The sequence below is a fragment of the Pan troglodytes genome, chromosome 15 (assembly GCF_028858775.2).
Source record: "Pan troglodytes isolate AG18354 chromosome 15, NHGRI_mPanTro3-v2.0_pri, whole genome shotgun sequence".
Classification (NCBI taxonomy): Eukaryota; Metazoa; Chordata; class Mammalia; order Primates; family Hominidae; genus Pan; species Pan troglodytes.
This window is the reverse complement of record NC_072413.2, coordinates 61,388,481-61,415,479: the sequence shown is the minus strand read 5'-3', so window position 1 is coordinate 61,415,479 and position 26,999 is coordinate 61,388,481. Positions and strand designations below refer to the sequence as shown.

Sequence of the window (26,999 nt, the reverse complement as noted above, 5' to 3'; positions counted from 1 at the left end):
TCGAGATTGCTATTTGTTTCATTTACAAGCTGTAGTCCTTCTGGCTTAACTGCTTTAAAGGTTGTTCAGAGTTTTTAATATACTTAAAATTGTTTGACAGCTGTGACTTGTCTAGCACTGATATATCCAATAATATCTCACTGTAATGAGAATACTCCCCCTGTCTCTACCCCTCCCCCCAGTGGCTGGCAGCAGAATTTTGCAGGATAAGTTACAGTACTGCATTCAAGTTTTGGTTTCTCTTTTCTCCCACCTTTTAATTTAACCTTGAAGCTGAAAATGTGGTTTAAAGGTATAAGCAATGCTTCTGGGAAATCTATTAAGCACATGGATGACAAAGTGTGAAATCTTGCTTGTGGCATGTGCAAGTGGGTCTTGGATAATCCCAGCTCTTGGTGTTAGTTTGTATGATTTGGCTGTCTCTCTACTGAGGAGACACAGAAATGAAAGAGAGGGATTTATTGGCTGATTCTTTGGAGGAAGCTGGTTACACCACAGTGGTACATGATGAGCAGGAAAAAGCTGAGAAAATGAGTGTCCTCAATGTGGAATTCACAGAGACAGGAGTGCCTGAGGCAAGAATCTGGCAAGCAGACAATGAGCAGGTCATTTCCAGGAGGCAGTTGGCTGCTGACCAGTATTTAAAGCCAAACTTGATCTGTAGGAAAACAAGAAGAAATATGCTATTCAGTGACTTCTCAGGAGCAAGTTGCCTCTGAAAAATGGTGCAAAGACACTAGACTATAGAGTAGAATGCCATTTCTGTGATGAGTAGAGAGAGGTGAGGGTTGGCCGAGTAGTGGAGAGGGAAAGCTGGTGGGGTCATGATGAGGAGGGTCAGGAGTGGCACACACAAGGAAAGACATTTCTCAGTAAAAATCAGGCTGGTTATAATTATTTGCTAAGTTGGAGAGCAAGTGTATTTTTTTGACGAAATGGACAAGGAAGTTCTATTGGAAAATATGATGTTTCTATACTTTTCAGAAAGGTAGGGAGTGGGGTCTTGGGAGGATAATGTTAGGTGCTAAATGGGCTACTTTGAAATACTGTGGAATTGGCCTTCCTGCAGAAGGTAAGGGCTTTATGAGAATAGGATAGACCACTCTCTGGAATAAGGCAGGCCACTTCATTTTCAGAGATTTCTGGCTTTTTTCTCTTAGATAGATTAAAAAAAAATTGTAGACAATAGGGAAACTGTTGGAAAATTAAGTTTTGTATTTGTGCTGCCCTTAATAACAACGTGCAAAATGTGTTATATCCTATTCTGTAAAGTGAGAGTAGTTGTGTTACCGGAAAGGGGTCCTGACCCAGACCCCAAGAGAGGGTTCTTGGATCTCATGTAAGAAAGAATTTGGGGTGAGTCCATAGAGTAAAGTGAAAGCAAGTTTATTAAGAAAGCAAAGGAATAAAAGAAGGGCTAGTCCATAGGCATAAAAATAGTTATCCATTTTTATGGTTACTTCTTGATTATATTCTAAATAAGGGGTGGATTATTCATGAGTTTTCTGGGAAAGGGATGGGTAGTTCCCCGAACTGAGGGTTCCTCTCCCTTTTAGACCATATAGGGTAACTTCTTGACATTGCCATGGCATTTGTAAACTGCCATGGCGTTGGTATGTGGTACCGTGTAGTACCATGGTGTAGCGGTGAGGACGACCAGAGGTCACTCTCCTTGCCATCTTGGTTTTGGTGGGTTTTGGTTGCCTTCTTTATGCATCCTGTTTTATCAGTAAGGTCTTTATGACCTGTATCTTGTGCTGACTTCCTATTTCATCCTGTGACTAAAAATACCTTAACTTACTGGGAATGCAGCCCAGCAGGTCTCAGCCTTATTTTACCCAGCCCCTGTTCAAGATGGAGTTGCTCAGGTTCAAATGCCTCTGACAGTTGTTTCAGCAGTAAAATAATCAGAAGGCAGTGGTGTTTAAAGCACATTTAAAATGTAAGCTTACAGGGTTGGTGGTCAGTTCCTGCCCCTAGATCCTTCTCTTGGTTTCCTTCAGAGGAGCTAAGATGAAGCCAGCTATGTGTCACTGTCAACAGGGAGGGCTGGCTGTCCTGTCTTCCCCTGGAGTGGCATATCACACTTAATTCATTATGAAGCAGTAGTTTTGGGATAAGGAGGAATGTTAATTTATGGACAGAACCTATGGTTATATGTGCTAAATATGGTTATATGGTTATGGTTATATGTAGGTCAGGTGTGTTTTAATTACTCACCAACTAGCTCAGGGCTTTGTTTTGCTAATGAAAGGTCACAGACACACACAGAGACATGCACATAGACACAGAGTATAAGAGACAGTGACAGTTAGTTTTGGCTGTGTTTCTTGTTTATTTTTTGTGATTTCAATTAATAACACATACCTAGTAGTCAGAAACACACATCAGGAGCCTCAAATGTTTTGTGTATGCTTTTTAAAAAATTTGCAATTCAAGAGGCTTAATTTTTGTTTGAGCATTAGCTGATTTGGAACCATGAAGTCCTCATAGCAGATGTTTAGAATTTGTGTTCTCAAAAAAGCCTTATGTTGGTATTGTTTTATCAACTTGTGCACTGTGGCTTTTACAGAAAACACTTAATTCAGTTTTAGTAACCTTCTAGGACTTAGGACCCACAGTCCCCAGATGGTGAAATGCAGCAAAGCCTTGGTATCACATGGTTAGCCTGTGTGGGGCGGGAGTGCTTGAGGCCAACCCAGGCGGTACGAGGGCCTGCACTGATTTATACACAGTAAGCACTATGACTATTGCAATGTTTACACCTCTATTTTTGGATTCTAAGATTTAATATCAACAATCTTCACTTTTGGACTCACTGCTACATTTCCAATTTTGGAGCGAGTGCAATACAGTCATCTCTGTGTGAAATATTTCCCTGTGATGGTTTTGTGTGAGGATAACAGACTCTAGAGATAATTATTTTAACATTGCTGTCACCATTTCAGCAGGTAAAAAGTTGCTTCCTATTTTGAGCAAAGTTTGATCTTGAAATAGGAGCCGAATGGAAGCGGAGGGTTCATGGTCAGAATTTGTGGGCAGTAAGGTGGAGAGAGGCAGGGATGAGTTTAGATTAGCGAGGGTGTGGCAAATTAAGCAGAGGAGGTTAGACTTAATCTTGTAGATGGCGAGCAGGGAGTTGTAAGGATTTTTGAACAGGAGGTGAAATGAAACTATATTCTTACTTTTCTTTCTCCAGACCCTATGAAGAAAGTCTGTGCTCCTTTAAGGAAGATTAGGCTGGCACATATAACCCAGGATGGCCTGTGGCAGAGGGCTGTTGTCTTAGGTTTGTCAGATGATTGCAGAGGAAGAGGAAATTAAGAATATGTAAAGAACTCACCATCTTCTGTTTTTTTTCTCCACCCTTATCAAAGAAAAGAATCACCCATAGTTTCGGTATTTAAATTCAATCATTACGCACAGTTTGGCCAGTCTGCTCCTAGTCTGCTTTTTTTTTTAATATGACTTTTTTCCCTTTAAAAAATTTAGATATACTTAACTTGTAATAAAATTTGAAGAACAGATCTTAGGCAATGAACGTTCAATGAATTTAGCAATTATATATACTTGTATAGTCATCACTGCAAATGAGATCTGGAACATTGTCATCTCCCCAGAAAATTCCCCTTTTGCTCTTTCCTGTTTTTCCTTGTTAAACCTTTTTTTCTAATCTTACTATATATACATTATCATTATGATGTAAACATGCTCTCCTGTAATTAAATAATCTTTTAAAAGCATAATTCTGATGGTTCCTGACACTCCATTATGTGGATGTACCATTGTTTACTTAACTGATTTTCCAATTTGGGATATTTAAACAGTTTCCAAATTTCCACTATTAAAAGTAATACCATCATGAGCACCAAAGAGACATTTTGAAGTAATAAATAAAATGACTTGTTGACAAATTGTATATAGCAGATAAAGGAGAAGAGTTAACAAAAACTCCAAAGGGTTAAAAAAATAGTGAACTTCTTGAAAGAATGGGGAGGTGGGAGGAGAATTCTCTTTGAGAGATAAATGGAGTCCAATGAGAGTGAAATTGGTTTTGACCAGCCTGAATTTGAGATGATAGTGAGATGTCAAAACTGCTGTATATGTAACTGGAAGTAAAGAAATTAAGGATATCCATGTGCCCTGGACACAGAGGTCATAGTGGAAAAGGTGATAGGGGACTGAGTATTGAGAGGAGAGCAGCATACTAAGGGCTGAGACTTGTTCTACCTCTAGTGCTGACCTTTATTTTTCTTTTTGGGGAGGTTGTGTACTTCTTCACTGGATGAAATCATGACTTGGAGGCGTTCATTTGAATTTTGCATTCAGTAATCCCAGATCCTGAACATGCTTTATTTTTCTATTTTATTTTATACTAAGACCCACTAATGTAGTTGGTGCTAATTCTGAGAAAGAAAACTCTTGTGAAGATCTCTCAGTTTATTTTGGCTAAGATTAGAGTATCTGCCATTTTTTGTTTGTTTGTTTGTTTTTTTGCTGTTGTACTGGACTCTTCCCCACTAAAAAGAGACTGATTTTTTTTTGCATAAGCAAATTAAATTACTTGAATTAGCAGAAGTTACTGGAGAATGGAAGAAATAACTTAATAGGAAATAATCAATAACTTTTGAGTAAATAGGGTATATTGAACCCATGCATATGTTTACTTTTATTCCCTAAAATCTCCCCACAATCACTGAAATGAAAAAGTTATTACTGAAAAGAAATAAAACCCACAAGAACAAAGCAAAATAGATCTCAAAATTAACATTTTGGAAGCTAGAAAGCAAATGAACAGTGGTTACTACCTTGGTCGATCAGAGAAAGCTGAACCCAAAGCAGCAGCAAGGAAAGTCAAGACAGGGCAAGTCACATGCACAACTCCGAGGAACTTCAGAAAGATAACCTCTCAAAGGAAGGGTGCATGGGGGCGAAACAGGAGATTCGCTGGAAAGTCTGTATAAGAAGTAGCCAGAATTCCTTTTCTCCCATTCTCCCAAAACCAGGTAGCCATGTAACTGCTCTCTCAAATCCCAGCAGAACACTGAAGCTTTACTCTCTGGAGAGGCTAAACTAGAGGGAATCTGGACTTGGGGACATTACACACAGCTGAGAGCAGTGCGCACCTTTCTGAAAGTAGGACACTATGTTGAATTGAGACTAAACCCACTCAGTTCCCAGATACCTTATGCACTCTAGCCAGGAGATTAGATGATTCTTCTCTGGAGAATCAGGCAAGCCCAAGAGAAAAGACCTAAAGACAAAACTTAAAAGGGAGTTCTGGAGGGAGGGGCATGAACAGGTGGTAAGGAATTAGCCCAGCCAGTCTCACTATAGGCAAGCCCACTAGTCAACTGGTGCCATGTTGTACCCACAGAGCCCCTATTTTAAATATGACTGTAGACAGTGGCTCACCCCTGTAGTCCCAATGCTATGGGAGGCCGAGGCAGGTGGATTGCCTGTGCTCAGGAGTTTGAGATCAGCCTGAGCAACATGGTGAAATCCCATCTCTACTAAAAATATAAAAATTAGCAGGGTGTGGTGGCACATGCCTGTAGTCCCAGCTACTTGCGGGGCTGAGGTGGGAGGATCACTTGTGTCCAGGAGGTTGAGGCTGCGGTGAGCTGTAATCGCACCACTGCACTCCAGCCTGGGTGACACAGTGAGACCCTGTCTCAAAAAAACAAAACAAAACAAAACAAAAAACAAAACTATGTGGCACTGTGGTTAAGAGCTTTGTATAAGGCCCTGTGGTTAAGACTTTTTAGGTTTGAGTCCTCTCTCCTGACATTAATACTTAATTAAAACTTAGTTTGACTTAGTTTGGTCTAATTTAGAACTTTATATGAAAGGAATTAAACAGCTTATATATGTTTGGGGGGTTTGGTTATGACTGCTTATCCTTTTTACTGTTTGATGAACGTTTAGGTTGTTTCCAGTTTGCAGCTATTATAAATTCTGCTTCTATTAACTTGATTATACTAGTTTGGCATTAGTGATCACTGCATAGAGGGGGCCAGCTCAAATGTCTTTCTTTTTCCCTTGAATCTTTCTTTCTTTCTTCCCTCCCCTTCCCCCAGTCTCTTCTCTTTTCCTGTCTTTGTGGCACCTCTGTCTTCTGATGAACATGCCACAGGTCAAGGAGAGTGGAAACAAAAGACAAAATCCTTTCTTTCACTCAGTTTTTCCCTGTTGTCCCCTTCTAACGAAGTGTTGACATAGTCTTCCAAACCATGCCTGTATTTACATTTGATCTGTATTCAAATTCTATTGTTTCTCTATTCTTGATATCTCATGGACAGATTCCTTTCTTTCATACAGTTGGCAATGCTCCGATCTTCTAGAGACTCCGTGTCTAAGGGGACCAAATTATTTGTAGAAGCAATCACCGTATGTTAAATCTAGTTATACCAATTCATCATAACAATTATCAGCTAAATACTCCGACTGCTTCTAACAGCAGTAAGCAGCAATAACAATGAAAACAGTGTTTGTTTTTTGGTCTGTGTAAATCTGTAGTGTATACCCAGTAGAGTAAAAAATAAATACTTGATGCAGGAAATATAAATAAAAATGATGTCTTCCTTGTGTGTTATGAAAATAGTACATGGCCAAGACTTCTATTAATTTAATACTGCCTTTTGAATATTGGCTATATTTAAAAATTCTAATTGGGTATTATAAGTTTTAAGCTTTTTTTTTTTTGATATTCCCTTTCTTCAATTGCCTGTTAAACTTCTGATCGTTTTAATATGTTCTTTCTGCCTCATTTCAGGAATCATATTTAGTAGAATAGTTGTTATGTCCTAGAAAGCCCTGCTAATACAGATTTAAGTATGATATTAAATGTGTAACAATAATTACTAATTATTCCTAAAGTATATTTGAATAATTACTAATTATTTCTAAATGTGTAACAATAATTACTAATTATTTCTAAAGTAATTACTCACTTTAGAAATCTCCTTTTAAATCCTCTTCCGGATTTCTAGATGTTGTAAAACAAACCTCACAACTGTCACAAGTGCATGTTTCTTAGTCACATGTAAACAATGCACCCTGTCATTGGTTCAGTGAATGTCTTCACAAAAGTATAGAGCTTTGTCCGCAAATGCAGTTTTATGATAAAGATATGGACAGGCTTGCTGGAGTGGCTTGATCATACCTACTTGTTACAGTATTTCAGATAGTTCTTATCATGCAACCGAGATCTACACTTGTGATAAACAAGGATATTGAGGAGATTATTTTGACTCAAGGAATCATATGTAACTCAAATGAACATGTTTGGAATAATAATGTCTGAAAATTATTATTATTGATGACATTACATAGCAAATACAGTTAAATATTTAATATGTTAGGCAATAAATCTAGACCTGCAGTGGATGGCTTATTCTAGGAAATTGTCAGACTGACTTAAATTTAAATTTCTGGTCCTTAGAATTAGGTGTTAAGGACATGCCTTTTTTTTTTTTTTTTTTTTTTTTGATAGAGTCTAGCTCTGTCGCCAGGCTGGAGTGCAGTGGCGTGATCTTGGCTCACTGCAACCTCTGCCTCCTGGGTTCAAGCAATTCTCCTGCCTCAGTCTCCTGAGTAGCTGGGACTACAGGCACGCGCCCCTATGCCCAGCTAATTTTTGTATTTTTAGTACAGATGGGGTTTCACCATGTTGGCCAGGATGGTCTCGATTTCTTGATCTTGTGATCTGCCTGCCTTGGCCTCCCAAAGTGCTGGGATTACAGGGGTGAGCCACCATGCCTGGCCAGGACATGCCTTTATAGTATAATAACAGATTTGAATGGTTTCTTAAATTCAGATAACTTTTAAGTAGCTGTGTTAATTCATATAGATGACAAGGTTTTAAAAAAAGACTTTATACCTAGTCTGAAGTGGAAACTACAGTAGATTTATTGTGGTAATTAAGATACATAGTTTGGCTTTAGAAACAAATTATTTGATTGAACAAATTACCAGTGAATTAAATTAAGTGGTAATTGAAAGCTTACAAATTTTGCCATTTGTTTCCTAATTAAAGCATCGGCTTAAAAGATATTTGTCTGCTCTGATTCTAAGTCCCTCAAGCATAATTACAAATGCTTTGAGATCTTTCTATGTTTATTTATCAATAATTATCTATAATTAATTTAAAGGAGCTGACATTTAAAAATGTCAGATTTGAGAGGTTCTTTATTATTGAGACCATTAACAACTCTTAAATTTGGTGTTACCAAAAGTAACTTGACGTTATATATGTGTTATTATTTATTATTTTTATGTTAGAAAATTTGGTTAGAATTTTAGTTCTTATTCTTACAATTGAATATGTATGTATGTATGTATGTATGTATACATGGGTTTTCTCCATTGTGGCCACTCTGGTCTCCAACTCCTAGCCGCAAGTGATCCTCCCGCCTCGGCCTCCCAAAGTGCTGGGATTACAGGCATGAGCCACTGTGCCTGGTGTTAGGGTTGAATATTTAATATAAATTCTAGTATGTTTGAAAATAGTCTTAGGTGTTTAAATGTCTGATTTAGAGATTTAAAGTAAGTCTTGCTTATATTCATATTTTTGTTTCAGATTTAATTGTTTTCTAAAAATGACATTCATGGTAAATATTGATGATTTGCCTATTTTCGTTCAAGGTTCAATTTCACTGTATCTACTTAGATTCATCTTTTGTGCTAACATAAAATATTATGAAAATAATACGGCCGGGTGCAGGGGCTCACGCCTGTAATCCCGGCACTTTGTTTGGGAGGCCGAGGCGGGTGGATCGCCTGAGGTCAGGAGTTTGAGACTAGCCTGGCCAACATAGTGAAACCCCATCTCTACTAAAAATACAAAAAATTAGCTGGGCGTGGTGGCGGGTACCTCTAATCCAGCTTCTAGGGAAGCTGAGGCAGGAGAATCACTTGAATCGGGGAGGTGGAGGTTGCAGTGAGCCAAGATGGTGCCATTGCACTCCAGCCTGGGCAACAAGCATGAAACTCTGTCTCAAAAAAAACAAAAAACAAAAAACAAAAACAAACAAACAAACAAAAACCGTGATGACCTAAGTGACAGCATTGCATTTACTAGCCCCTCCTGGTTGTAAATGATTAAATCATTTTGGTTTCTTTCTAATGCATAATGAATTATTGAATGAATGAATACATAAACTGGATGAGAAAACTCAGGGATATCATTGAAATTGTTACTTGCATGATGAGGTCTTAATGTGAATAGTGCTGGAGAAATAGTGGCAACTTTAAATTTCCTGGAATGTTTTCTGTTTAGCATCATTCATATAGTCTTTTTGGTTAGAAAATTTACCTTTTAGATGTAATCTTAAAATTCACTTTATAGCCATGATAACATTCTTTTTGTATTTATAGTTGATATGCTTGCAATATTGTATAATTGTATGAACTTACAGTTTCACAGATGAAAGGGGGAAAATATCTTTGAGGTCAGCTAGTTCATCTGCTTTTATTCAAGAAAGATGATACTCAACCATCTAGAAAATATATTCTAAATCACAAAGATGATTTAAATTGACTCGTTATACTGTGGTACAAGTGGTCCCCTGATCACATTACATGCCCAGTGTACCAGAGCCTCAAATCTTAACAAAAATATAACTACAGGAAATTCAAAGTATTCATGAATTTAAAAAAAGCACTCATTGTATTGTCCTTATCTTTCGTGTGTATTTTTTTATTAATATTGGCAGATATTTAATGAGTAGCTATTAGGTGCTAGCCACACTCTGTTCTATTATAATATTTTCCTTAACAACAAAATGCCAATCAAAATCATAGTGTAAAATTAGTAATTTCTATGGAAATGGATTAGGAATGGTGATTTTTTTTCTGCAGTAATTTAAATAACTATTTAGAAATATAACAGTTGTATTTTGCTCTTGCAAGTCAAAAAGTAGTAAGTTTAATAAAAAACTGATAAAAATATGCCTAAATGCTTCTTCCTCTTTTGTTTATGAGGCCATGAACTTGGAAACTTTGTAGTCTCTTCTTTCACATTTGGCCAAGAATTTGACTTTTTTTGTTTTTGTTGCAGCACCATACTTAACAATAGTCAGCAGTAAACTAATGTACTGAAAAATAATAGAGCAGCCGGGCCCTGAAAGCAAGCAGTTATGAGGTCCTTGACCTTGCCCTTCAGTAGAGGTTCTTAATATTAGTGTTATTTTAGGGTTGTCAGATTTAGTAAGTAAAAATACAAGGCATCTAATTAAATTTGAATTTCAGATAAGTAGTGAATAATTTTTTAGTATAAGACTGTCCCAAATATTGCATGGGACGAACTTATACTAAAAAATTATTTGTCGTTTATCTGAAAGTCAGATTTCACCAGTGTCCTGAGTTCTATTTGGCACCTCTAGTTATTTTCATTTATTGTATATTAGGTGCCAGACATTCTGAGATGAATAAAGAGTCCTTGAGTGCTTCAAAATCTAATTGGGGGAGACAAAAAGAAGGGATGTGAGGAAGAGAGTACCGGAAAGGAAACTGCAGTAATCAAGATGTTTGCTGCTGGAGGTCTGAACCGGCAGTGGGGATGAGAGATCGTTATAGTTCTTTGTTAATGCTGAGCGAAGTCATCCTTTGAGTGGCACTGGCAGGCAAAAAAACTCAGAAGGAGCTGATGAGAAAGGAGAGATGAGAAAATGAGAGTAGTAAAAATGTTAAAAAGAAATGGGAGTAGGGAAGATGAGAGGAAAAAGAGAGAAATAAAGAAGTCAGGTCCATCCACGGTCTTCAGGGGTCGGGGTGGAAGTGGTGTATCAGAAGGAACCCTGGGAACTTTCTCTGTGTTTCATGGTAATTTGTTACCCTGAAAAACTTGCAAGCTCTTTGCACCACAGTTTCCTAAGATGAAGGGGCTGGATAAGATAATTTCTAACCTGATCTGATTCTAAAAGCTCGTTAGTGGAGGTTTTCTGTCTTTGAAGAGGGGTTGTCCAGGTTTTGACATCCTTTCCTCCCATCCCTTCAGCCTTGCTTTGTCCTTATAGCCACTTTTTGGAGGCCAGGCCAGTGACTTCAAGCCTCCTTTTTTTCTTTCTTTCTTTTTTTAATAGAGAGATGGGGGTCTTGCTATGTCACCAGGGCTGGTCTTAAACTCCTGGCCTCAAGTGATCCTCCTGCCTCAGCCTCCCAGGCATGAGTCACTGCTCCCAGCCCCTTCAAGCCTTTAGTTTGATCCTAACATCCAATGTGTATTCTAATATCTTTGGTATGAAAAGGAATTAGACTACCTCAGAGGCATTTATTTCTTAAAGTTTTTTTTTACTTTGCACTGACACCAGTGTAGTTTAAAATACAATATTTGAAAAAAAAATGTATCTAATATACTTTAAAATTTCCTTTTGTTCATTTTTGATAGTCCACTTTTGAATGAATAAAATAGGAGGTATAGGGCTAGAACTTCATATATTTTAATATAATAGAGACCGTTTGTGACTTTGGAAATACCTGAATGCATTTTAATCTAGCCCCATAGGCTCTTCACAAAACTGTTGCATGGTGGGGAGTGATGTTGGTGCTTACTCATGGCTGTGATACATTTGCATAAGCATGCAAGTGCCATTACCTATTTAATAATCCATTTAACCGTAAACTATACATTAAAAGTGACTGCCAGTGATAAAGGAAGATTTAATGGAAGCAAATTTACTATTTAGGACCTTGGTTTTTAACCATTTTTAGATCTTGGAAGTCTTTTGAAAATCTGATGAAGGCAACTGGCCTTTTCCCAAATTGGACTAACATACAAACTGTTGCAGATAAATCAGGGGATTTAGAGACACGCCTCCCCGCTTCCTCCCCCGTGCCCCAATGGAAGCCCATCCACGGATGACCTGATTTTAAATTTATGATTTTGGAGCTCAACTGTACAGTTAAACTGGTTCATTCATTTAATTCTTAAATCATTCATTCATGAGCCAAGCTCTCTGGTATTGTGGGAGGCTGTGATTTTTTTTTTTTTTTCCTGATAAGCCTTTGGCACTCCTGGAGGCTGTGATTCTTAACTCTCGCTTGACAGCGGTAGTCTTATATAAACAAGTTCAAGACCCATTTTCATCTTGCAATGGAAGGTGTAACTCACAGTGTATATCTTTAATGTATGCTTTAGGACTGTGTTTATCATTCATAGTCCTCTTGCTTTAATACAGCTTTTAATTTCCATTTAGTTAACCATTTACATTCTTATCCTTATAATCACACAATTTTCAATTGCCTTTCCGTCCAAATCTTTATTTATAAACTTTTTTTTTTTTGGTGCTCCCATATAGCCATCATCTTTAATGCTGCACAGTATTCCACTGAGTTGATAAACCTCTCTGATGCCGGACATAAAGGTTATTTCCAGTTTTACAGTTTTTGGAGAATGTTGCAAGTGACAGCTTTAAGTAGCTTTTTCACTCTTATCTTGGATTAGTTTCTCAGGGCAAATTCTCAAGGATGGGAGTAATGGCTCATTTATAACATTTTTATTAATTACCTAGTATATTCCAGGCTGGGTCAGAGGTTTGGCTGTTTCTATGACACTTGATATGCTTTGCCATTCTTTCCCATTGTGGTAGAGAACTACTTCACCAATCCAGTCAACTCTGAATTGTCCAACCCAGCAGACATGTGCTTTCTCATTCCTCATTTGGTGAATGTTTAGAAGTAAACTAAATAAAGCATGACAGGAAGATAAATCTGAAGAAATAACAGTGTGTAGCTAAATGAAATGTATATACTTATAGAACTACCTGCCTTTTGGATTATTTACCCAACTGGGCCTTCTTTTGCTGTGTTAACTGAGAGATGAAGTTTTGACTAAGTCAGAAGATTAGAACACAATATAGGGATAAACATCCTTAGAAATAACTTACATTTATTCAAGTCACCTAGAAAATGTTGAAATTTGTTTAAAGCAAAACCACAATACCCAGCTTTGTTAATATATCCAAACTTCTATTTTGTGAATATTTATTAAATGCTTAGTATATGCTGGGAAGACAAATGTGTTGTATATTCCTGATTAGTTATTAGTAGGGAGAGACAAATACCTAAACAGATAGTTGCTGCAGCGTGCAGTGGACACTGTAAGAGAGTTTATATGCCCAGGAGTACAAAGGAAGAGAAGTTTCTGTTTCTTTACCCAGATTTTTTACTATAGAGAAGCCGCCTTTTCCCCCCTTTCATGGTTTACTTTCTTGTCTTGGGAGAGGAAAAACACTTGTTAAAAAGTGTAGTACATATAAATGACTCAGTTGGGATGAAGACTCAGTTTTTGAATTACATGTATAGTTTAATGAAGATTCAAAGTTGAGTAATTAAAGAACCTTTGCCCTGTCAATTACATTATAGCTGGCTGGTTGAAGGGAAGTCGTAGGTTGATAGTTATCTGAAAAGTCACTTATTTCTTCATAAAAATAATTTCTAGTAATCACTGGAAGGGACAAAAATATAATAATAGAACTGTGTGTGGTGTCATTAGCGATAGCAAAAGCATATTCTCACATGATCATTTTTTTCTGTCATCTAGGCTAACGAATAAGAAAGTTGGTCTACCTTTTCTTCTAGAAAGAACACTGGGGATCCTGACAGCCTGGGTCCAGTTATAACTCTGCTGGTTACTAATTGTAACCTTAGAGCTTAACAACACCCATGCTTCTGTTTCCTCAATGGTAAATCAGGGATCGTAATAGTGTACACTTCATAGGACCACCAAGTCCAATAGATACTGCTCTATGCTCATCTTAGCCTCTGAACAGCATTTGCTGCTCTTGACCTCTTCCTTAAAACACTATTCTCTCTTAGCTTCTGAGACCCCAAACTCTAGTTCTTTTCTATTATCCCCTGCTTCTTTTCATTTGCTCTTCTTCTTCTACCCAATTTCTAAATACTGGGTGCCCAAGGACCCTTTCTGTCTTTTTTTTTTTTTTGAGATGGAGCCTGGCTCTGTTGCCCAGGCTGGAGTGCGGTGGTGAGATCTCGGCTCGCTGCAAGCTCCGCCTCCCGGGTTCACGCCATTCTCCTGCCTCAGCCTCCTGAGTAGCTGGGACTACAGGCGCCCGCCACCACACCCGGCTAATTTTTTGTATTTTTAGTAGAGACGGGGTTTCACCGTGTTAGCCAGGATGGTCTCAATCTCCTAACCTCGTGATCCGCCCGCCTCGGCCTCTCAAAGTGCTGGGATTACAGGCGTGAGCCACCGGGCCCGGCCGACCCTTTCTCGTCTTTTTGTTTACTCCTTTCCAAGGTGATCCCTTTGGTCCGGTGGCTTTAAGTATTATCTATATGCTGCTGAGTCTTATATGTCTCTGGTTCTGACCTGTCCAGCTCAGAGGTCCAACTTCATATTTCTAATTGCCTCCTAGATACTGCTCCCTTAATATGTCTCTAACTAGGTCCCTGGATCTCTCCGCTAAAATAAGCAAGTAAAGAAATAAACTTTTCCCTTTTCCAGTAATCTCCATCTTCGGTTAATGGCCTCAGATCTATGTCTTGTCCTTAATTAGTTCTTTCACATCATATATCCAAGCCAGCAGCAAAGCACTACCTTTTTGAATCAATCTATTTCTGTCTTCCCTACCATCCTTGCCAAGCCAGCGTCATTCCTTGTCACATTCACAGCCTTCTAACTTGTCCTCTTCCTGCCTATTCTATACATAGCTGTTGGAGTGATTTTTTTTTTAAGCAAAAATCAGATCATGCCACTTCTCTGTTTTAAGATCCACTAATGGCCTCTCATTGCACTAAAATAAAATTGAATCTCCTTCCCGTAGCTTACCCATCTGAGCTCAGTTTCCATAGCTAGGAAATGGGGATAATTGTGGCTTTAACTAGAATATAGTAAGTTCCATGAGGGCATGGATTTTTATCTGCTTTGTTCACTACTGTTTTCCTAGTGCCTAGAACAGTGTGTACATGTAATAGGCACTTAATAATTATTTACTGGATGAATAAACACATTCAGATTATGTGGATACCCCAAAGCCTTTCTTCTTTCCTCTTTCAGAGCAGTATATTATGTAGCTCAGTATTTTCTGCATTACATAGGAAGGCCAGCAAAGGCTTCTGATGCAATATCTCCTTTCTTTTTCCCTTCTCACTTTTTACGCATGTTCTCCTGTCCCTCCCTGTCTTATGTTTGGGTCATTAGGAGGATATGTTTGGGTCATTAGGAGAAAGATGAGTGGGTGAGTGGGGCAAGAAACAGAAACCAGAAAGGAATCCTGAGACTAGTACCAACAACATTTAAAACATAAACATTTTACTATAGAAATCTTGTAATAGGCCAGGTGTGGTGTCTCACGCCTGTAATCCCTGCACTTTGGGAGGCTGAAGTGGGCAGGTCACTTGAGGTCAGGAGTTCGAGACTAGCCTGACCAACATGGTGAAACCTGGTTTCTACTTAAAAATACAAAAATTAGCCGGGTGTGGTGGCATGCGCCTGTAATCCCAGCTGCTTGGGAGGCTGAGGCAGGAGAGTCACTTGAACCTGGGAGGCAGGAGGTTGCAGTGAGCCAAGATTGCGTCACTGCACTCCAGCGTGGGTGACAGAGCGAGACTCCGTCTCAGAAAAACAAAAGGAAATATTGTAACATATACAGAAGTAATAGATAGTATAATGAATCCTTATCTCTTCATCACCCAGTTTCAACAGTTATCAACTCATGGCCATGTTTTGAACAACCATTGTTTAATTTGGATCTTGCCTATAGTTAAGGAATGCCTAGTTTATAGAGGTTTATATCACAGATAGAATTTTACTCTGGGTATCATTACTATTTTGTAAATCAACTTGTTGAGGACAGATAAGGAATATTTTTAAGGTTATTAGAAAAGCCTGAAATTTCACTGTTATTTCAACCATAAGTTTGCAAATAGTGAATAAGCCTGATAAGGGAAGCACATGAAGCCCATTACCAGTTTGTTTTTGTTTTTGTTTTTTTTTTAATAGACGGAGTCTCGCTCTTTCACCCAGGCTGGAGTGCAGTGGCGCGATCTCGGCTTACTGCAGGCTCCGTCCCCTGGGGTTCACGCCATTCTCCTGCCTCAGCCTCCCGCATAGCTGGGACTACAGGCGCCTGCCACCTCGCCCGGCTAATTTTTTGTATTTTTAGTAGAGACGGGGTTTCACTGTGTTAGCCAGGATGGTCTCGATCCTCCTGACCTCGTGATCCCCCCACCTTGGCCTCCCAAAGTGCTGGGATTACAGGCATGAGCCACCGCGCCCGGCCAGCAGTTATTTATTTCTTATGTCAGTTGGTTAATCAGAAACATGCTTGACTGGTAAGTAACCAAGAGCAGGCTTTGATGGGAGGTATGAAATCATGGGGACCTAGGGAGGGAAGGGTTAAATAAGGACGATTAATAGTGTTCAAGAGAGTAGGATGGTGCTGCTTTGCTACTTTCCAGCTTGCCTGGAGGTGGTCCCCACCTCAGAGCCTATAGAAAGAGGTCCTTATTCTAGTTTGGTGATGTTCCTTGTGCATTGTTATCTGGGTTCCCCTCAGCTTGGCTCCAAGGACCTTGTGTAAAACTGTGCAGAAGGTGCTTCCCGTTAACTCTGCTGCTTGTTTATTTTTAGGTATCTTGCAATATATTCAGAACTCTCCCTCCTAGTGACAGCAATGAATTTGATCCAGAAGAAGATGAACCTACCCTTGAGGCATCGTGGCCGCACTTACAGGTACTTTGAAATACCATTTGTTATAAAAGAAAACTCCATTAACTCATTAGCTGATTAGCATGGGAATTCCTTGAAGGGCTTTATTCACCAAAAAATCAAATTAGAGTACACTAATGGAAAGTTAGAGAATGTTTTTTATGTTTCTTATTCTTGGTAATTAGAATGCCAAAAGAATAAAATAGTGTCAATGTGATGCTTTAGTGTCCCCCCACCCCACGTTGCAGGTACAGCCAGCAGTTCTTATTTCTCTATTAGAGCTTCTTTATGATCCTGCCCTCTAGAGCCTCCAACAAAGCACAGAATTATTTTCACATTAGCATTAGTTGGATGTGATTAGCTCACAGAGTATATATCTCATTTTTAGCGGTATGTACCCTGGGAACTTTGTATGTCTGTCATCACGTTAACTACAAATGTGTTTCTTTAGTTAGAAGGACAAAACCAAACTGTAATAGCTATTTCGTTCACAGTACTGTAAGGAAGAGTAACAGCTGAGAGAAAGCTTGGGTAAAGGCCAATTCTGTTCTCTTGCACTGAGAAGGCCATGTTTTCCAATCACACTTATGTGCCAGGACGGATCAGGGGCATCACTGCATCTCTGTTTCCAGCATTAGAGCCATCTGTATTGTATTAAATTGTATAATACATACTGGTAATTTTCCAGCTCGTTCCTTCCTTGTGCTGCCTTCTCTGAAGGCCAAAATTTCTCAAAAGAATAGAGCAAGGAAATTTGTACATGTTGAACCCCAAAGTCACCCTTCCATTGAGTCAGAATATCCTTAGGTTGCTCGACAAATAGCAAGGGGGAAGGGGTGGAAGAAAATGAACAATACCTTGTACATCTTCACCCCTAGGCAGAAGCTGCTGCATTTTCGTAGAAATGTATTCATGGTTCAGGTTGACTTTTTGAAGAGCAAACAAGAGAGAAGGCCTAGAGATATTCTAAGAGTTTTTTCCCCCTACTTCAGAATTTCTGACACAAATTTGCAAGTCTGTCTGTCCTGCTTTGACAACTCAAAGTTTCTGCAAGTACACACGTGTGCTATTTCCCGTTTGTACGTAGAGAGCTTTTGGGGGCTCTGTTTGCTCAGCTCTTACTCAGGCGTGTTATGCATATGTATTCCTGCCTCCAATGCTAAGACTGGGTAAATTAGTTAAAACACGGTAATTGATTTACTATCTTAGATGTTTGATTTTTTTTTTTAAAGGTCCCAGACATATTGTCTGCAATCTAAGAAACTTGTAAAACTATTTGTGCTTTTCATAGGTATATCCCAGATTGTGACACAATCCAAAAAAGAATTACTTTTTTGAATGGGTGAATTGTCATGTCTTACTCTTAATGTTTGGTGACAGTTCATTGAATTACAGTTTAGTCTGGAAGAAACTTAACAACAACAAAAAGACGATCTCCTCAGTAGTCTCACATCTTATGGTGGAAAAGACAAGGAAAGAGATGTCTTCAAAGCCTCAGCATATTGTCTTCTCTGTATTCCAAAGAAGACATTGGGACCACTCTTGCCATTTGCAAGAGCTTTTTGAATATTCTACGTCATGATAACCATAGACATAAATTTCCCCTAAAGTACAATAAACTTTTACTCATTATTACAGTTAATCCTTCCCGTACTTAATGACTCTGTAAAATACAGGACCAAATTAATTTCTGAAACTCTTTAATTCTGCCACAAAAAACCACTCTAGCTTACACTGTCATTACCGCAGGAATATTAACCATTAGTTCATCTGAAATCCTAAAACCAAAGAAACAGTGAAGAATGGTAATGAGACCTGTGCCCTTTTGGATATAAAGGCAGAAACGGTATTATAATATGGGCTGGTTTCATGTGTGTTGACATCCTGTTCAAGGTTATTATCCTTTGGTCCTTTCTTTAGCTCAAGAGGAAATATGACCTACTAATGCTGGATCAGGTGAAGGAACCTTTTAAAATTCATAAATCAACCTTCATTCATAGTAAAGTTTAGGTCACTAGGCACACTGTTGCCTTCACCATCTGTTGCTTTTGGACCAAGGCTCCTGACTTGGTCTCAAGAATCCTGTGTTTCCTTTGTATATTCTTATAGCACAAATTAGTCACCTTTCCATTTTCAGTGTTAGGTGGTTTTAGCACTAATGAGGGCACTCACTGAATGTATAAGAAGTCTCTTTTTCTTTTCATGATAGGTCATTCATGTCATAGTCACCTATCATGAAGTTTAACATTTTACTTTTTAGTTGATCCAACTGTCTATTTTTCTGACCAAAACACAGCATAGTTTTAGACCTTTTCACTTTTTATTAACTTCATAATTAGCAGTACGCTTCCTTTTCTGGAACACATTTTGCAAGGAAGAAAGTATAAATACCTGACGGGAGGAGGTCAAAACAACAAAATGACATTGAGATGTGGTTGTTGAGTGGTTGGCTGTGCTCATTGCCCAGCTAATTGACTGCTCCTGCATACCTTTTTGATTTAAATTTGTGGCGTACACAAAATTACCGATTGGCCAGACGTAGTGGCCCATACCTGTAATCCTAACACTTTGGAAGGCCAAGGCGGGTGGATCACTTGAAGCCAGGAGTTTGAGAGCAGGCTGGCTAACATAGTGAAACCTTGCCTCTATGAAAAATACAAAAATTAGACAGGCGTGGCAGCACACGCCTGTAATCCCAGCTACTTGGGAGGCTGAGGCACGAGAATTGCTTGAACCTGGGAGGCGGAGGCTGCAGTGAGCCAAGATTGCACCACTGCACTCCTGCCTGGGCAACAGAGCGAGACCATCTCACCAAAAAAAAAAAAAAAAAAAAAAAAAGTAAAAAAATTACTGATTATAACAAATTGTGGATCTTTTGGGATCTTTAAAAATAGACAAAAGAATAATTTTTTGTTCAAATATGTCAAAGGGGTCTACTCTGTATGTTATTCAACCTTTTCAATTATCCAAAATAGTATCTTGTTTATGTATTTTCTGAAATTAGGTGTGTCTTCAGTAGAATACAATTTTATAGGACTTTCATTTACAATTAAGAATTTGTTTTTAGTGCTTTCCGCTTGAGACTGACAAACAGGAATGCTAGTCTTCTTACTAAAGTTCCTTGGAGAATTCATTTATGTAACCTTGAAAAGTAATTTGTCCTCCCCAGCCCCCAGTCTTTCTCTTTAGAAACTTAAGGGAGATTTTTGATTTTGACGTAGAATCTTTCTCTTAAGTGCAGAGAACACTTATGCTTATTAATAAATATGTCTGAAGTGTTTCCACCAAACATTTTAGACCATAACTGCTTTCAAGTGACCAGAGAGGAGAGAGCACTTTGCCAGTCTTGCTGGAAAGCCTTGCCAGTCCACAGGCCAGCTTAGAAGATGAGAATCTCCCCTCTTTGTGGCAATCGAAAGAGGGCTAAAACCCACTTGATGGGGTCATTTGAATAAGGCTGACATTCTGTGTGTAAAACTGAGAGTTGACAGATGAGTGTATTAGAAAAGGAACAATTCTCTGAGGTCTTAGGACTTGGGCATTATTTTGACTAGCAAAATAACATGTGAAACTTGGCAACGTCCGGATCATTAGGAAAGAAATTTTTCTGAATTCAGAGAGTTCCAAGGAGAAAAACATAGTTTTATAAGGAAGTAAAATGCTAACGTGAATCCCTAATTTAAGTCTTAAATTAGAGTCTGACGTGAGAAGAAACATTTAAATCAGTGGTATCTGTGGACCCTTAGAGGGGCTCTGAGACCTGATTTTCCATGTCCTGCAAGGTCAAAACTACCTTTATAACAGTGCTGTATATATGATTTGTCCTTTCACTGTGTTGACATTTGTACTATTCATTGCAAAAGTGGCGGTGGTTAAAATTGCTGCTACCTTAGCGAGAATCAAGGCACTTGTGCCAAACTGGTCGAGTATTCTTCACTGCCATGTACTTGTAATTAAAAGTGTAAAAAAGCCGATTTCACTTGAGAACATCTTTGAAGAAACAGTGAAAATTAATAATTTTATTACATTTTGACCCTCAAGCACACATTTAAAAATATTCTACATGACACAATGGGAAGTATGCATAGTAATATCCATTGCATACTGAAATATAATGGTTATCTTATGGAAAAGCATTTGTGTAATAGTTTTTGAGCTGTAACCCAAACTAGCCTTTTTTTTTTTTTTTTTTTTTCCTCATGAAACATCATTTTTACTTGAAGGAATGACTAACAAACTATGATTATTCAGACTTGGGTATTTGGCGGATATTTTCTCTGAAACAAACAAGAAAACCATTTGACAATATTTGTTACCACTGACAAAATTAGAGCATTAACGCAGAATTTAGAATTAGAATTTTAGAAAACTTGTATCTGTCTTGCATCTGTCACCTTGAGCTTGCAGCTTCCCAAAGCTTAAAGACTTTTTAAAAATAAAATTGAGATAATAAAGAATGTGATTTTTTAGATACTGTATAATAAAACATGTCAACATTTAAAAGAGCTGCGTAACTCAATGAACCAATATTTTCCAGTTGGCAAATGATGTTAGGAAAGCATGCATGGATAAAGATCCATTCAAAGTGCAAGACAGATGATTGGATTTTAGTGTAACAAAGTATGAAAAGTTCATTGATATCATTTCAGATTCTGTGTTGCAACTAATCTTTAAGAAATGACAATTTGTTGAATTTAGTGTAGCATCAAAGAAGAATATCTACAATTATGTGGGAGAAAAAGAAACTAGTAAAATACTCTCCCTTTTTTGATGGAGATCTCCCTAGATCTCCGTCAGCCTTGATTTTCTTTGTATACTTAAACCAAAATGACATATCACAACAGATTGGATATAGAAGCAGATGAAAATCTGTCTTACATTAAGCCACATATTAAAGAGATTTATAAAACTATAAAACAATGGCTTTCTTCTCAATTCTTTTGGAAAGTAAAGTTTTTTTTTTCTTTTTTTTTCAGGAACATAATTATGTTAACATATAATGCACCTTGTTTTTAAATGAAACAGTGAAATTTTAAAGTTTTTTTCATTTTTTATTTCTGATTAGATATTATATATATCATATATATCTCATATAAACAAAAGCTTTGGGGTCCTTTTTAATTTTTAAGTGTAAAGGAGTGAGACCAAAAAGTTAGCAAATGTTATTTTAGGAATAGTGATGATGATACATGTTAGTCATTGTGCAGAGGGCTTTATGTGTGTATTTTCACATTTAATCTTAGAGACTATCCATCTCCATTATAAAATCGAAGACACAAAGTTTCAGAGAAATTAACTTGCTCAGGGTTACACAGTTAGTAAGGAAAAGAGGCATTCAACCCAGTATTCATGACTTAAAAAGTTCTGGATTATATATATATTTTTTAGAGAAACAGAGTCTTGTTCTCTTGCCCAGGCTTGACTCAAACTCCTGGGCTGAAGCAGTCCTCCCTCCTCAGCCTTCTGAGTAGCTGAGACTGCAGGCGCAGGCAGTTGTACCAGTTAAAGGTTCTGGTTTTGATACACTGTTGCATACCTCGTCAGGATCTGATGTAGCCTTTGACATAGGCTTATTATGCAAAGAGAATACGCAGTGATTCCCCACTGTTTATCAGAACAATTATTTGAGGCTGACTTTTTGCAGATGGGTATATTGTGCCACACCATCTTATGATCCGATGAGTAGAAATTGCCATAAACTTTCTGAAAAGAAATTTGTCAGTGAGTATCAAAAATTCTGAATGTTTGGATATCTTGTGATCTAGCAATTCCACATTTAGAAATATTTCCTCATGACATAATTGAACAAGTACATACTGATGTATGTTATGTGATGCACGTTGTCGCAGAATGATGGAGAAATAATTCAGAAACTACTTAAATGTCTAAGCCTGGGAGGTTGGTTAAATTAATTATGAATAATGGAATTATTCATTATAAATTATAATGGACTACTTACAGCTACTAAGAATGATAGTTGAGATATTATTGATGTAAATTGTTCATAATACATTGTTTAAATGGTAAAAGTCTGTAAAACTGTAAAAATATATTTATATGGTACGTTAAATGAAGTATATACATAATATATTGTTTAAATGGTACAAGTAGTTTGCAAAACTGGAATAATATATTTATAGTACATTAGTATGTTGTAGAAGGAAATATATACATTGAAATGTTAACAGTGGTTGTCTCTGAATGGCAAGATTATGGGAAATTTTTCTTTGCTTTGTTTAGTTGTATTTTCTAATTTAAAAATTTTAAAAGTTGAAAGCATAACAGCAACTGTGAGCCACAAGAAAGGCTGGCCTGGTTTGTTGATTGATACTAAAATCAATTTTCTAAGCCCTGTCACTTTTAGTGTTTACAGGCTTTTGGTGGTTTTTAGTACTGTTCTCAGTGAATCATAATTTGAAATTAATTATAATCTGTTTGTTGCAGCTTGTATATGAATTTTTCATACGATTTTTGGAAAGCCAAGAATTCCAACCCAGCATTGCCAAAAAATATATAGATCAGAAATTTGTATTACAGGTAAGCACATTATTGTGGTTGTGTGTATTTGTCATCCAGTTAACACTTTATCTCATTTTCTCTTCATGTTTGTTAAAAATGTTTTGCAATGACAGTTATATCACCCACAAAATATATATATATATAAACATAAGTTAATTTCCATTACTGCCTATTAAAAGTAATAGGTACATTTAAGTTTATTTATGGTAGAAATCAATTACATTTTAAATAGCCAGGAATGCTAATGCCTAAGTCCCTACAGTTTTCTCTAAAAATTTAATTATAAAGGAATTTCATTTATATAACCTTGGTTTGTGGGAATCGTTATATAGCTTAAAGACTTACATTTGCGTAAGGATTCTTAAAGAAGTGTGGTGTAGATCTGTTAAAACTGAGTAGGCAAGCTCAGACTTCAAAGCATAAGTAACCTATAATAAATAATCAAAGTCAGGGTACTGATGAGATTTCACTGCTAGAAAATAGCATAGCTTAACATTCTAAAATTTCCCTAAAGGGATTAACTCTCATCTCTCCATTTGGAACATCTCCAGGAACACTTTTTTCCTGACTCCTCACTGTGTATGTTATAACGATGGATCTTCCTTTTTACCTGGAACTTGCGTGCTTTCATGGCACTGAAGTTTTAGGTAACACTTCCTTGCTCCTGTTGTTGATATATTCATCTCTAAAAATGGGTGCTTGAGCCAAACTGGTGTAGCTCTCTTCTGAGTGACATATGGGGCATCTAATGTAGGAAAGAATAAATGTTTATCTCCTAGTAAGCCAGTAAGAAGAATTTCAAATTTAAAAGATTAATTTGATCTAGCCTGGGCAAAAGAGCAAGACCCTGTCTCTAAAAATAAAATAAAAAGTAAAACATTAATTTGGCAGGAAATTGGTCTCCTGTGCCTTACTGGGATGGGGCTGATAACCTTTGTGATCTCATTTCCCTCCTTAATTAAATTAATACATTTGGAATTTAGGATATATAGGTTGAACCATAGCCAATTTTTTGACTGTTTTTAACACTCAAAACAGCAGTTTCATAGGGTTCAATCCAACAGGGTCAGGCAAGCTTCCAGAGAGCTGAGGGGCATGGAGGCCTCTCCACATCCTAAGTAAGGCTAAGTGGAATTAAACCCAAAGTTCAGATGTCAGCTCAGAGCTGAAAGGAGCTTTGGTGCCTTGCCTGTGCGGCTCATTAGTACCTGTACACCCTATTCCCCTAGGTACATGGGGCTGATCCTTGAGCAATACTTCACATTTAGAGTACTTTGGTACCACACTGGTGAATCCTGGCTCACACTTTAACATGAGAGGGTTTGGAAAAGTGAGGTCTGAAATAGAGATGGAAAGGTAGGTAAATAGATGGATACGTGGATCATGGGGTAAATAGGTAAATTGGTATGGATTGTTATGCCAGGGAAGCATAACTTATTTCAAAAAAAATGTAAGTGATACATAGTAGATCTACATTTTGTATTGGAAAGCCTTGCATGTATATAGTGCTGTCTAATTGTCAGAGCACCTTTGCCTGCGTTAGTTGATTTGTACAACAGTCTTGTAAAGTAGTCATGACTAAATTTTTATGCCCTCCCTCACCCTCCGCCCCATTTTATAGATGCATAAACTGAGGTCTAGAAAGATTATCAAGTTTGCTCAAGCACATTTCCTATTCTGGATTTCTGTCCATCATGCCATGATGCCTTGTGATTCCCTCACTGTAACTTGGAGTGACTTCAAGGGAGAAGTAGCCCTCACATCTGAAGACTAATGAAATAATAGGGTTCTCCTATTTTTTGTGAATTAATGTGCCTAAGAGGATCAGGTAGTAATTCTCTATTAGAGCCTGTATTTAGTTGACATGGAATCAGTAAATCCTATGGTCTTACTATGAAGCTAGTGCTTTTCTTACACAAAAACATCCAGGGCTCAGCCCAGTGTGCTGTCCATGGTAGACAGTACTGAAGATAATGAAACTTATAATATGAAAACATCAGAGAAACCCAGATTTGGAAAGGACATTTTGGGTTATGTATTCTAGTTCTTTAGCAAATTAGTCTCCTTTGAGACCCTTTTTCAGTGAAGAAAAGCCATATACACAGGTAGCTTGTTCCATTTTTGTTAGGAAGTTCTTTTTTTATGTTGAACCTCTCTATGCCTTGTACCCTTTGTCCGTATTCTCCCCAGAATAATTTCTTAGTATATCTGTAGCCCAGACATAACCTTTCAGGTCTTAGAACACAGCTTTTGTGTTCACCCTTTGACTCTTTTTCTCTATAACAGTGGTTGCAATTCAAATGCTCATAGCCTCATACATAGTAAGTCTGAAAGCCAGGGGTCAGACAATAGGATGTAGACTGGTTCCTATTAAATGGGGCTTTGGCTACCCCTCTTCATTCAGTTATCCCCAGACTTTTCTCCTTGCCAATCCCCAAGATAAATAGAAATCCAGATTCTTCTGTGAAGTTTTCTGGTGTTACTAAAATCTTGTACAGAATGAACTAGCCCATTTGCCTTCTGGATCTAGCCTACCAGCTGTCAGTATGCATTTTCTCCTCCAGACCGAGTTCTTCGTTCTGTCAACCTTCTCTCATTTGTTAGTTTTGAAGCCTTCAGTATCCTGGTTGTGTCCATTTGTCCTCTAATATGACATCTATATCTGAACAGAATGCCCTGAGCCTGGTCAGCCCAGTGCGGCTTAGAGTTGGCTTTTTCATTCCCTTGTCGTGACTTTAGGTTTCTTAAAGGAAAAGTCTCATGAGCATTTCTTGCTGTAGCATGACATTGCCAACTTATGTTAAGCTTCTGGTTATAGCTGGCTTCTAATTGAGCTTTCTGCATATTGCTGCATGTTTCTCTTCTTTTCCCTTTTTTAAACAAACAGGGTCTTGCTATGTTGCCCAGATTGGGCTCAAGTGATCCATCTCAGTCTTCCAAGTAGCTGAAACTGCGGGTGTGCACCACCATGCCTGGCTTGTTGTTGGTTGTTACACAGTTTGCTTTTTTATCTAAGTGTAGTACTTGGCATATGTTCCTGTGGAATCATTTATCCCTTATTCATTCTACCTTATTCACTGTGTCTTCCATCTTTATGACATCTGTAACCTAAGTATGCTATCGGCCTCATCTAAGTCATTGATTAAAATTGTTTAACTAGGATAAAACACTACCTATTGGGTACAGTGCACACTATTGTATATGGGTACGCTAAAAGCCCAGACTTCACTGCCATGCTTCTAGTAGTCTATTTTGTGTTGCTGTAAAGGAATTCTTGTGGCTGGGTAATTTATGAAGAAAAGAGGTGTATTTGGTTCATTGTTCTTCAGACTGTACAGGAAGCACGGCACTAGCATCTGCTTCTGGTGAGGGCCTCAGGAAGCTTATAATCATGGTGGAAAGCAAAGGGGGAGCATGTGTGTCACGTGGTGAGAGAGGAGCAAGACAGAGGGGGCAGAGGTGTCAGGCTTTTTTTTTTTTTTTTTTTTAACAACCACATCTCACGGTAGCTAATAGAGTGAGAACTCACTCATTACTTCAAGGACAGCACCAAGCCATTCATGAGGGACCCACCTCCATACCTCCATGATCCGGATACCTCTCACTAGGCCCCACCTCCAACACTGGGGATCACATTTCAACACGAGATTTGGAGGGAACAAAAACCAAACTATATCAATGCAATATATCCATGTAACACAACTGCACTTGTACTCCCAAAACTATAAAAATAAAAATAATTTAAAAAAAAAGAAAAAGTTGTTAAACTAGCCAGGGTTGAGATAGGAGCCTTTAGAAATTCCCTATA

General features: G+C 37.9%; 1 protein-coding gene across 10 annotated transcripts in view; it reads left to right on the top strand.

The window, feature by feature from the left end:
* Positions 1-26,999, top strand: part of PPP2R5E (protein phosphatase 2 regulatory subunit B'epsilon) — a 169,595-nt gene that overhangs the window by 103,176 nt on the left and 39,420 nt on the right. For all 10 annotated transcript variants that reach the window (XM_016926193.4, XM_024348566.3, XM_024348567.3 and 7 more), the window contains 2 exon segments: positions 16,595-16,696; positions 23,117-23,209. In XM_016926193.4, coding sequence (XP_016781682.1) covers positions 16,595-16,696; positions 23,117-23,209 — 195 coding nt within the window.